Genomic DNA, 14,135 nt, shown 5'->3' on the forward strand with positions numbered 1-14,135 from the left:
CTAACTGGCCATATGCACATGCGCGACCTTCCGACAAAAATTGGAACGGTATTATTTACGCTCAGACGTTATATCAGACACGGAACTGCAGCGCCGTCAGTGAGAGAAGTAGGCAGTGTTGAATTTTGTTATTTATTTATTTGGCCTCGAGCAGCTAACGACCATTTCGTCAACCAAATGTTAAATAAGAGGCATGTAGTACAATCCTTACATCGATGTCATAGCAGTGATACAAATATAACAACAATAACGATTAACACCACTATTAAGACATAAAACGAAAAAATAGGAGCACAAAAAAAGCATCTGTTCAAAACCTAAATTAAAATAACTGTGCATATTAACGTAACTGTTAACATAGTTCCCAGTGCTTGGTTATTATCTACATCTACATCTGCATCTACATTGATACTCCGCAAGCCACCCAACGGTGTGTGGCGGAGGGCACTTTACGTGCCACTGTCATTACCTCCCTTTCCTGTTCCAGTCGCGTATGGTTCGCGGGAAGAACGACTGTCTGAAAGCCTCCGTGCGCGCTCGAATCTCTCTAATTTTACATTCGTGATCTCCTCGGGAGGTATAAGTAGGGGGAAGCAATATATTCGATACCTCATCCAGAAACGCACCCTCTCGAAACCTGGCGAGCAAGCTACACCGCGATGCAGAGCGCCTCTCTTGCAGAGTCTGCCACTTGAGTTTATTAAACATCTCCGTAGCGCTATCACGGTTACCAAATAACCCTGTGACGAAACGCGCCGCTCTTCTTTGGATCTTCTCTATCTCGTCCGTCAGACCTATCTGGTACGGATCCCACACTGATGAGCAATACTCAAGTATAGGTCGAACGAGTGTTTTGTAAGCCACCTCCTTTGTTGATGGACTACATTTTCTAAGCACTCTCCCAATGAATCTCAACCTGGTACCCGCCTTACCAACAATTAATTTTATATGATCATTCCACTTCAAATCGTTCCGCACGCATACTCCCAGATATTTTACAGAAGTAACTGCTACCAGTGTCTGTTCCGCTATCATATAATCATACAATAAAGGATCCTTCTTTCTATGTATTCGCAATACATTACATTTGTCTATGTTAAGGGTCAGTTGCCACTCCCTGCACCAAGTGCCTATCCGCTGCAGATCTTCCTGCATTTCGCTACAATTTTCTAATGCTGCAACTTCTCTGTATACTACAGCATCATCCGCGAAAAGCCGCATGGAACTTCCGACACTATCTACTAGGTCATTTGTATATATTGTGAAAAGCAATGGTCCCATAACACTCCCCTGTGGCACGCCAGAGGTTACTTTAACGTCTGTAGACGTCTCTCCATTGATAACAACATGCTGTGTTCTGTTTCCTAAAAACTCTTCAATCCAGCCACACAGCTGGTCTGATATTCCGTAGGCTCTTACTTTGTTTATCAGGCGACAGTGCGGAACTGTATCGAACGCCTTCCGGAAGCCAAGAAAAATAGCATCTACCTGGGAGCCTGTATCTAATATTTTCTGGGTCTCATGAACAAATAAAGCGAGTTGGGTCTCACACGATCGCTGTTTCCGGAATCCATGTTGATTCCTACATAGCAGATTCTGGGTTTCCAGAAATGACATGATATGCGAGCAAAAAACATGTTCTAAAATTCTACAAGAGATCGACGTCAGAGATATAGGTCTATAGTTTTGCGCATCTGCTCGACGACCCTTCTTGAAGACTGGGACTACCTGTGCTCTTTTCCAATCATTTGGAACCCTCCGTTCCTCTAGAGACTTGCGGTACACGGCTGTTAGAAGGGGGGCAAGTTCTTTCGCGTACTCTGTGTAGAATCGAATTGGTATCCCATCAGGTCCAGTGGACTTTCCTCTATTGAGTGATTCCAGTTGCTTTTCTATTCCTTGGACACTTATTTCGATGTCAGCCATTTTTTCGTTTGTGCGAGGATTTAGAGAAGGAACTGCAGTGCGGTCTTCCTCTGTGAAACAGCTTTGGAAAAAGGTGTTTAGTATTTCAGATTTGCGCGTGTCATCCTCTGTTTCAATGCCATCATCATCCCGGAGTGTCTGGATATGCTGTTTCGAGCCACTTACTGATTTAACGTAAGACCAGAACTTCCTAGGATTTTCTGTCAAGTCGGTACATAGAATTTTACTTTCGAATTCAATGAACGCTTCACGCATAGCCCTCCTTACGCTAACTTTGACATCGTTTAGCTTCTGTTTGTCTGAGAGGTTTTGGCTGCGTTTAAACTTGGAGTGGAGCTCTCTTTGCTTTCGCAGTAGTTTCCTAACTTTGTTGTTGTACCACGGTGGGTTTTTCCCGTCCCTCACAGTTTTACTCGGCACGTACCTGTCTAAAACGCATTTTACGATTGCCTTGAACTTTTTCCATAAACACTCAACATTGTCAGTGTCGGAACAGAAATTTTCGTTTTGATCTGTTAGGTAGTCTGAAATCTGATTATTACAAAGATATCTTGGCAGCTCGTAAAAATTTGAAAAGTTCTTTGTTATAAACAGCATATTCAAAGAAAATAAAATGTTGCCACTCGTAGAAAACTTTACTTTCAGATGACATAATTGTTCTAGAAGAGACTGTCTGTTCCTCTTTCATTTCCACACACTAAGAGGCTGTGATTGCTGTCATCTTCGTGAGAGTGCCAATTTAGCATTTTAATGGCTAAACTTAGCATTTTTTTCCAAGTAATGTAGCATGAAATAATTCACATATAGCATATTTTTTAGCATTTTATACTGATAAGTCAACCATTATGTATTTTTTGTTCAAAGATAAAATTGCGTTACCAGGAACGTTTTAGCGCTTACACTATCAAATTTCTTTGTCAAAGATTTGATCAAAGATGTGATCAAATATTTGTCAAATATATTTGACAAAAATCTTTGATGTGGCCCTAAGAAGGGGTATTTCACTGTCATCATATTTTTCGTGCAAGTTCTTCTTGCACATCCTACGCGGTTCGTTGTCGTTGAATAGGGGAATCCCGCAAGTTCAAGGTCGAAACTTAGTTATTTGCATAGAAATCCAATGGACACTTATCGGTGAATCACTAATGAAACAATGCTTGTGCACGATATGAAGTTTGCACATTTCGATGCCTGTGGTTTGATATGAATACGGCTTGAACTGTGACATATCAGTCAGCGAACAGAAACTACAGTATTTCGTGGATTCCACGGAGAAGATTGTATAGACGAATATGCTCCGTAAATATGTCAGTGGCGCGTGTTTCATATTGTCTGCATTCCGGAATTGTAATCCCACTATATTAAGTTAACGAGTACGTCTGCGACAGTACAGGAGTCTTAATGATTGCCCGCACCAGATGAATATGTAACGGATCTGGAGACATTATTTTCAAAGCAGAATCGCAAAATACTAGCATGGCACGTCATACCTTTTCGGAATCCTGCAACAAGGTGAGGCGCACCAAATGCTGGTATTTTTGAGAAAGACTGGTAAATCTGACCGGACACCTAGTGGCAAATGTCATTCCTCTTTAAAATATTTTTCCAGTCGTAACATTGCAATTAGTCGACACACGACAGCATTGTCATTTGTAAAGAGTACCAAGACATAAATGCAGGCTAGTGTTTGCTCCACTTCCCTTCCTACAATTCTTGTAATATTTAGTAAAATAACTCATACCAGCTCCCATTCATTCAGTGTACCTGCAAAATTTTTTAGATTATGGTTCCTCATTTATAGTAAATGAGTATTTTTTTCTGATATGAATCGCTTTGCAATGCGCCATTATGCACGTGAGGGCTAACCTATCGTTTGTGCGCTTTGTTCTGAGTAGCCCAGAACAGCAGCCCGAGCGGTGTACAAGTGTTTTGGGCTGGTTTGTTTATCAAAATGCGAGAGTTTCAGGGGTTGGGCACCTCAGTATATTCTTTCGAATAATGGAATGCATTTTTGGGTGGATGCATGCTTACTATTCAACATTGTTACTCTGTACTATAGGCAACTATATTTAATGCCAGAAAATTATATTTATTTAATTTTCTTGTGACCGAGTTTTTGCATGTTTGAGTAAAGGTACAGCACGAGTAGGCTGTATGAATACAATTTTGTTTTTGTGTTGCATAGTAAATTTAATTTCAATCTTTTGGCCCAGAATCCCACGTGTGAAATTAATCTGTGGTAACTAAAACACCGAAGTTCATTCAATGCAACGTAACTAGATTAAGCCACTGCGTGATTACCCGGTTGTTTATACTATTTAAATTTACGTCGACAATTCTTGTTGTGTTAAGAGATCGAAGCAGTAAACCGGAAGTAGGCTGACGCAGGTGAAGAAATGTTTCTTCATTAAAAGAGTTCTTTTTATATCAAATATTGATGTGAAAATGAGGAAGAAGTTCGTAAAAGTGTACATCTATTGTACAAGATTTATGGAAGTGGAATGTGGGAAGGAAGAAATTGAAAACATTTGAAATGTGGTGCTGTCGAAGAAAGTTAAAAATTAAGTTGTTTGACTGTGTAAGAAATGAATACATACTAAAAAGAGTAGGCAATGGAAGAAATCTGTGGGAGACCCCTACCAAAGGAAGGCACAGGTTAGTTCGACACCAACGGTGGTTTCCAGTAATAGTTAACATGGTGCGGGAAGGAGTACTCGTTTTTAAAACTTGGAACGCAGTCTTCTCCAGCCGATTTGGTAATTTTATTGAAACTGTGTTTAAGGCCCAGTTTTTCGGCGAAGTCGGAGGCAATTCGTTGCAGCTCAACAAGGAAAATACGATAGAATAATTTCGCCAAAGTAGTTATTTGGTTGACTAATTCTTGTTCTTGTTCAGGAGTAAAAACGGGTATAGAGTAGCATGGAGAGTTGCATCAAATCAGTCTCAGGACTGAAGACCACAACAACAATATCCTCGAGAAAGGTATGAATTGAATTTTAATCGATCATAAAATTTAATTCTCGGTATGTTCAGCCCCATTGATATGCTGTTCAGTGATCTTCCTCACTTCACTAAACTTTATGCTTTTTTTAGGGTTTCTTCAGTCCATTTAGCTGCTGTCGCTAATTTTCTTTTTCTAGTCGTCGCCTTTCTTAAATTAGGTATAAGACACTACATAAGTGGAAGCAACTTTTTTTTAAGTTTTGAATGTGGGGAAATATCAACACTCTGTAGACACTGTCCCACATTTATTTGTCGATATTAAACCACTTGGACATCAGGGCAGAGACAAACTTTAATGGCTTTGCCAATGCTCGAGAAGTTGCAAAACCCATACGAAAAGACACGCTGGAAAACGTACTATATACCAACACTATACAGTTATTAGAGTTTTTTTTTAAAAGTGACCCGAATTTAAACATAATCAAACATAGCATCAAAACTCAATAAAAGTTAGTTTTTAGTGCCACAGTAAGACTGTAGTTTACAATACCTCGTCGGCCCTGCACTCTGCTTCTAGCACCATTCGCTGTACTACAGCACTATTCCTATTGACTGAGAAAACAATGTCTTTATTGTCTGGGATATCTGTATTTCCCGTGGTCTCCCTTATTCTATTGCATCGTGTTAAGTATTCCTGGGTTCCATAGTAGAAAATACAGTAGGGGTAGTGGGTCATTCCACGTCAAAGGGACCAATATTAAAAAGTGTCCCTACTCGACCATCTCCAAATCTAATAAAATTTGGTGTGAATGTTTTATTGTTTTTGACAGTTATATACCAAATTTCAGTCCAGTATCTTCAGTGGTTGAAATTTTAGGGCTTTTAAAGCCAGGCTACTCGCCTTCACATCGTGTGCAGATGTGCCAAGTTAGCTAGACTTTTTTAAAACTTCTAGCACACATTTGGTCATTAGCTGTGACATACATTGACAAGTTTTTATGAAAAAAATTGGGAGTTAGCCACACTTAAATATAAATACAAGCTTCTAAAGTGGCCAAAAAATTCGTCATTCTATTCTGAGAGCCAGGGTTTGGCTGACCACTGCTACTTTTCATATGAACCAATTAAACCAAAACTTAAGAATGTTACTCCACCTAAGATGTCTGCACGTGGATCAAATTTAATTAACATTCGATGCCTAGAAGAAAAGATGTGCATCTGCAAAGTTGTCCAAAATTTTCTATATACAGTTTTAGGGTATTTTTGGGAGGCAATATCTCAACTCTGTCTTGTTGAATATTCTGGAAAGAGCATGCTTTAAGCTTTCAAAGCTATACTGTTTAATTTCTGGACCTTGCATATTAATGAGTAAGAATGTGTATTCGAAGGTAGGGAAAATCTATTATCAGTAAATACAAAAATTAATACAATTTGAAGATGTAAATCAAAAAATGTGTAATTGTAATGTCTCTTGGTAATATAAGATTTGCCTGCAGTTTAGGGAATGTAACTGTGCTAATAAGTGTTTTTACATTATGCTCTTAAGATCAAAAACTCTAGATTATCATAATGGAATGTTATGTTGTTAAGAATGCTTTAATTCTACAATGCATGGTGGTTGGTGGTACATATATGCATTGTCATTCAGTTTCCATCGACATTATAAAGCAGCAATAGTTTTTTAAGACTCTGTCCTTGCAGCAGTGATACATTGCTGAAATACCACTTTCAATTGGTGGTTTCATTATTGGCAATTTTCACTATGTCAGTCTTCTGTGAGGTGCAATTTTTGGTGTTGACATTGTACTGTCTTAGAGTTGAATATGAATGGTTCAATAATCATTAATCATTGTTGTAGCTGAAAGTAAGCACTAAAACAATTTGTTTTGATGGCCTAATTTGTATATTTTATATACAAACAAGTCTGAGTCTTCTATGCTTCAAACCTGCATATTCATAAGCTTTCAAAATTGCTTGTTATAGATTAATAACTATTGTGTAAAATGAACCAAGAGATCCCTTCACCCAGCTACTTTCGTGGATAAGATGTAGCTGATTGTCATAAGTCATCACCATTCTATTATGACAAAAGTGAACTACAGTCAGTTAAGGAAATGTCACCAATGAATAAGAAGCTTCTACGACGTGGGTCTGGGCTTTATTTTACTGAAGACGGCCAAATTTGTCCATACGATAATGCCTTGTTGATGACAAAATTTCAGTTCGTGCAGAAGACTTGCTGCAACCCATTTGGTAAAGAAAAACATGTAACCAAGAAGGCTTCAACAGCAGTGACCATTGCAGTGTCTGATAGGTTGAAGTTTTTTATTAACGTTTTTAAACATGGTTAGAAAATTTGTACCAAATGTAGACAAGAAGTGGCCCAAAGAGAATCATCCCACCAGAATAAGCAAGAATCACCATCCACATGGATGTTGTTGATGTATGCTTTACTGCTAATACTTCATGATCATCACTTGGAGAATCACCATTAAAGGTTCAACAGATCATCAAACGGGATTCAAAGGGATAGATAAAGCACAAAGTTCTGGAAGCCAAAGGTAGCATTACTAAGGTAATCGCCATAGCTGCTGGTGTGAGCCAAGTAGATATTGCTCAAATATAAACGTAAGAGTGTCAAAAATTTAAAGATACAGATGTCTTCGTTGAAGAACTTAAGCTTCAGGCTTCAAGAAATTCCAGAAAAGTTCAAATTTTGACCCTGGCCCCAAACAGCTGGACTATTGAAAAAACAGCTAAAGAATTTGCTGTTTTAACTAAAATGGAGAAGAAGCCTAGGAAGCTAAAGATAAATGGGATTTTGACAACATGTGCAAACTAAAAAGGGAAAAAGCTCAACAATAAAGTAAAACAAAATGTCCTCACTTTTTTTTTGGAGGTGATGAGTTTCCTTGTTTATGTCCAAGCTAAAAGGATTGTGTTGCAGTAACAATAAATGGAAATCACACATCTGCTCCTTTTAGATATGAAAGAAATGTTCATTGCTCATTGTACGCATGCTTATTGTAAGCATTTTGGAAATCAACTGAGCTTTTCTCAAAATTTTGTGAGTTCAGGCTGAAATGATGTACTACAGTTGGTGCTTCTGGATCATATTCTGCATGTGTATGTGCAATTCATCAAAATGTCAAATTAATGTTGGCTTCAGAAACATCCATCGAAGATGACTACAAGATTTTCACAAAAAAGTATGCAGTTTGGAATCAAAAGATTGCATTTTGCAATGTTGTGAGGGATGTCCAAGAAAAGTACAACTAGAGGCTTTTCTCAAAGATGGTTTTAAAGACTATGGCCCTGAAGAAACAATATAATACCAACAATAGGCCCATACTGACAGACACACATTGGAGACATGTCAGAGAACTGTTGAAGATTCCATGTAGACATTTATTGTGAAAATTACTGGTTTAAGAAGCCATCACTTTGTGACAAAACGCTAAAGCAGCTAAAAAGAAATCTTGCTGTAAATGAATTAATTATATTGATGTATTTTGCTGAGAATTATTCATTTGTTGTTGATGCTGAGCAAGGATTTCATGGGGAGAATAGTCAGGCCACATTACATCCATTTGTTATGTATTTAGGTGGCAAAGAATGTCAGCGAATTAGCATTTGTATGATTAGCAACTGTCTCCATCATGATACCATTGTTGTCCATGTCTTTCAAATTAAGTTCATAGCATATTTCACATGAGCAAGAAGATGTCCTGATCAGCTTTGTGCACTCACATGGTTCTGATTGTTCCTTCCACTGGCCAGCTGCTAAAGAGACCTGCTGGATTCTTAAGCAACATATTTTCATGACTTTAGAAGCACATTACCATCATCATTAGGAAGACAAAACAGTTTTCCCCCATCTGTCCTTGACAAAATTGTAGGACTATTTAACCAAAAATGGAACTGACTCTTTAGTGTTTTTGTTTTGCAAATTTGCTGTGTTGTGTATTATACTCGTTTTATGGCATATGTTGAATGAATGTTTGAAATTGGTTTATACAGTCAAAAAAATTAATTGTTGGGCATAATGCCCAAAATAATAACTTTTGAAATGTATTCTTACCCATCAATATGCTAGATCCAGAAATTAAACAATATAGCTTTGAAAGCTTAAGGCATGCTCTTTCAAGCTGTGTTCAGAAAAAGAGGATTGAATAAAACACAGTTGGGATATTTCCCCCTAAAAAAAACTAAAATTTGCATGTAGAAAATTTTGGACAACTTTGCAGATGCATATCTTTTCTTCTAGGCATCCAATGTTAGTTAAATTTGATCCATATATAGACATCATAGCTAGGAATAACCCTTTGAAGTTTGGGTTGATTGGTTCATCAGAAAAGTAGCAGTGGTCGGGCAAACCTTGCCTCTCAGAATTGCATGACGAATTTTTTAGCCACTTTAGAGGCTTGTATCTATATTTAAATGTGGCTAAATCCAAAATTTTTGTCATGTTTGATTCAGCATAAAAACTGTTTTTGTGTATTGAAGCAAATGACCGGATGTGTACTAGAACTTTTAAAAAATCCTAGCAAACTTCGCACAATTGCACCTTTGTATATAATGCGAAGACGAGTAGCCTCTCTTCAAAAGTCCCTAGAAGTTCAACCACTGAAGATACTGAACTGAAATTTTATATATAAGCATCAAAGACCATATAGAACCTTCACACCAAATTTCATTAGCTTTTGGAGATGGCTGAGTGGTGACCCTTGGTCCCCTTGGCATGAAATAACCTAGTCAAAGACCAGAATGTGGGTGCAGAAGTTAAGTAGAGGTGAAAATATTAGCACAAGGCAGGAAAAGCGTGATGACAGAATCAGACAGACGAGTAGAAAGACTGCGTGGTGACTTAAATAAAAGTGTACCCATGCTCTGTGCTAGCCGAACAACTCGTATCAGTTTTGCAGTGAGTGGCGAAATGGTTTTGAGATTGAAATGGTTCTGGGTGCACTTGCTACTAGTTGGTATTCATCCCATGTTCCGGCTTTCTTCAAACGATACAGAACTGATACAAGGATCTTTGTGGCCAGGAGGGGATACGAATTCTGTTTGTGAAGACAAATTTTCGCAGGGGTCAGGGGGAGCAGACGTCTTCCCTTCCTCCCTGCCTGTAGAACAGTCAATAAAAACATATTATTGCTCAATTTTAGTTAAAAGATAGTGCCAAGAAACTGAAGCTCGTAAACAAACTGGATACAATTTGGAATTAAGACAGCCAATGGTGAGAAAGTACAGGTGAGTTATAGCCAGGATTTTGCAGTAAATGATAGTGTCCCAGCACGGCTGTGATGAGTTATATTCTGGCATTGAACATAAACATGGTCAACCTTCTACATTTGCTACTTGCTGGCTGAATGATGTGACTGCTTTAGGCGCGCTTTTGTTGACATTTCCTCGTGCTAATGAGACTGCAAGTAGCGTATTTCATGCTCAGTTGGTAAGGCAGTGAGTATCTTGCGTTTAACAGAGGTTATGAAACTAGACTGATGAATTGAGTTCTTTTATTTATTTGACGAGTGTGTCAGTTGATTGTGTCCCTTAAAGATTCTTAAAGTATGTGCTGCCATGCACGATGTCAGAGAGAATAAAAAATCATTTTACATACATATGGTTTTTTGAGTGTTCCGCTGTCTTGCACAGAGTATTGAAAAGGCTAGGCAATGTGTCTTATTTCTCTGCCACCGTAGCACTGTGGGTACTCTAATTCCCTCCTTCGTCTCCTTGTTGCAGACTACCTGTCATCGATAACGGACTCACGGCTGCGAGCAAGAGCAGAAGCTGCGCTGATTGCAGAGCAGCACACCAAGTCACCTGAATGGTAAGAGCCAAGTCTTCGAGTCTTGTAATGTCACTTGTCCGTAGCATTGAAAACAAATGGAGATTGTTCAAAAATGTTTACTGAATGACTCGATATAACGTAGGCTATAATGTGTGGTAGCTGTCTTTAAATCTGGATAAATGCAGGATAATGGCTCTACAAACAAAAAGATCCTGACAACGCCAGACTACAAAATTAGTGGCGAAAATCTCTTGCACATCACATCATTTCAGATATTTAGGGGTATTATCAAGGACCAATATGAAGTGATAACACAATGAAATCGGTAGTAGAGAAGGCGAGTGAAAGAATTAGATTCATTGTAAGTGTTCTGGGAAAGAGCAAGAAATTGCATCCAAGACACTAGTGCGACCAAAGTTTGGAGTCTTTATCAAGGAAACTTGACAGCAGACACTGAACGAATTCAGAGATGTGTGAATTCAGATCAGGTAGCCCATTTCAAAATGTAAATAGCTCAGAGAACTTACATGGGAATCTTTAGGAGAAAGACAGCAACAATCTCATGAAATTCTGCCAAGTGAATATTGAGAACCGATATTCGAGAAAGACTGCAAGATGGTTCTGCTGCTCCAGCATGTATTTCACATAAGAACCATGAGAATAAGCCAAGAGAAACTGGGGCATGTACAGACACTCAGTTTGTGAATGGATTAAGACAGAAAATAAACACTACTGGTATGGTGTGGCCTCCCAACATTCACTGCACAGTGGCTTGTTACATACACACAAGGTGTTTAAAAAAAGTACCACATATTGCTATATGAGGTAGTATTGGCCAAAACTAGAAGAAAAGTTTCTATAGTTACGTCTATGGAAACCAATACATGTTGAGATATGGGCCGTTTTACGTGTGACGAGTAATGTGTAGTATTCGGTGGCACAGGCAGGATTCACAGGAGATGGCATAGAATATTACGACAGTTTGCCCGTGTCAGCAGATGCAAATCCTCAAGTAGTCATGAAGGTGAGGCATCAGTCTCGCTTCAGTTTCGAAGTGTGGGCAGGAGTGGCAGACTCATAAGACCATACACTTTACCAGACAGATTAACAGGTGCTGTGTATCACTGATTTCTGCACGATAAATTACCAACACTGCTGGACAATGTTACCCTTGCAGAAAGGCAGTGATTGTGGTTTACACTTGATGACGCACCACCCCATTTTCTGCTGATGGAGCGACGGTACCTCATGGGTGATTGATTGGTCAAAGAGGTCCTGTGACATGGCCTCCTTGTTGACTGGACTTGAATCAGTTGGATTTCTGGTTATGGATACATTTAAAGGCATTGGTGTATTCCCAACTGATCGACAATGCTCAGACATTACAGGATCATGTGACACTCTCCAAGTGCAGCCTTGTGTATTTGTAAGATTGACTGGTGCCCTGCAAATAAGGGCTGAAGGATGTTTCAGGAATGTGGTAAACACCTGCAGCTCTGTCTATAGAGTCTGCTTGTACATAACACTCAGGTGGCAATGAGAGGATAGATTGGTCCATATCTCAACACTTATCGGTTTCTTCCACACACATCAAAAAAAGTTTTGCATCACTTCGGTTCAGAGAGTTCTGGAACCTGTAAAGAAAATTGGAATAGAGATCCACATAAACATCATGTCCGCCCTTTTTATTGCTCATGAAAACCACACATTGCATGTTGTACCACCATACAGCGAGACCTTCAGAGGTGGTGGTCCAGATTGCTGTACACACCAGTACCTGTAATACCCAGTAGCATGTCCTCTTGCATTGATGCATGCATGTATTCATCGTGGCATACTATCCGCAAGTTCATCAAGGCACTGTTGGTCCAGATTGTCCCACTCCTTAATGGCGATTCGGCATAGATACTTCAGAGTGGTTGGTGGGTCACATTGTCCATAAACAGCCCTTTTCAATCTATCCCAGGCATGTTCGATATGGTTCATGTCTGGAGAACATACTGGCCACTCTAGTCGAGCGATGTCGTTATCCTAAAGGAAGTCATTCACAAGATGTGCATGATGGGGGCGCGAATTTTCTTCCATGAAGACGAATGCCTCCCCAATATGCTGCCAATGTGGTTGCACTATAGGTCAGAGGATGGCATTCACGTACCGTACAGCCATAACGATGCATTCCATGACCACCAGCGGTGTACGTCAGCCCCACATAATGCCACCCCAAAACGGCAGGGAACCTCCACCTTGCTGCACTTGCTGTGCAGTACGTCTAAAGCATTCAGCCTGACCGGTTGCTTTCAAACACGTCTCCAACAATTGTCTGGTTGAAGGCATATGCAGCACTCATTGGGGAAGAGAACATGATGCCAGTCCTGAGCGGTCCATTCGGCATGTTGTTGGGCCCATCTGTACCATGCTGCATGGTGTTGTGGTTGCATGATGGACCTCGTCATGGATGTTAAGAGTGGAGTTGCAAATCACGCAGCCTATTACGCACAGTTTGAGTCGTAACACGACGTCCTGTGGCTGTACGAAAAGTGTCATCCAACATGGTGGCGCTGCTGTCAGGGTTCCTCGGAGACATAATGCATAGGTAGCGGTCATCTACTGGAGTAGTAGCCATTGGGCGGCCTGAGCGAGGCATGTCATCGACATTTCCTATCTCTCTGTATCTCAAAAATGGCTCTGAGCACTATTGGACTTAACATCTATGGTCATCAGTCTCTCTCTGTATCTCCTCCATGTCCGAACAACATTGCTTTGGTTCACTCCGGGACGCCTGGACACTTTCTTTGTTGAGAGCCCTTCCTGGCACAAAGTAACAATGCAGACACGATCGAACCGTGGTATTGACCATCTAGTCATGGTTGAACTACAGACACAATGCTCAAATCCTTATAGGCACTGAAAGCTGGCTAAAGCCGGATGTAAGCTCAGCCGCTATTTTTGCGAAGAATCTAACGGTGTTCCGAAAAGATAGGCTAAACACGGTTGGCGGTGGCGTGTTTGTTGCTGTTAGTAGTAGTTTAACTTGTTGCGAAATTGAAGTAGATACTTCTTGTGAGTTAGTATGGGCAGAGGTCATTGTTGGCAACCGGAATAATTCTTTTACCGACCTCCCAGTTCAGATGATACAATTGCTGAAAGGTTCAAAGAAAACTTGAGTTTGATTTCAAACACGTACCCGACTCATACGATAATAGTTGGTGGTGACTTTACTTTACCCTCTATATGTTGGGGAAAATACATGTTTAATTCCGGAGGTAAGCATAAAATATTATCCGAAATTGTGCTAAACGCATTCTCTGACAATTATTTCGAGCAGTTAGTTCATGAGCCCACGCGAATAGTAAACGGTTGTGAAAACACACTTGACCTCTTAGCAATAAATAATCCTGAGCTAATAACCAGCATCAAAACCGATATAGGGATTAGTGAACACAGGGTTGTCGTAGAGAGATTGAATATT

The 14,135-nt window shown here is 39.7% G+C and overlaps 1 protein-coding gene across 1 annotated transcript in view; it reads left to right on the top strand.

Annotated features, from left to right (window-relative positions):
• Positions 1-14,135, top strand: part of LOC124594102 — a 394,923-nt gene that overhangs the window by 223,184 nt on the left and 157,604 nt on the right. The window contains exon 4 of the mRNA XM_047132453.1: positions 10,618-10,705. Coding sequence (XP_046988409.1) covers positions 10,618-10,705 — 88 coding nt within the window. The remainder of the gene's footprint in view (positions 1-10,617; positions 10,706-14,135) is intronic.

This window comes from Schistocerca americana, chromosome 2, assembly GCF_021461395.2.
Source record: "Schistocerca americana isolate TAMUIC-IGC-003095 chromosome 2, iqSchAmer2.1, whole genome shotgun sequence".
In the NCBI taxonomy this organism is placed as follows: domain Eukaryota; kingdom Metazoa; phylum Arthropoda; class Insecta; order Orthoptera; family Acrididae; genus Schistocerca; species Schistocerca americana.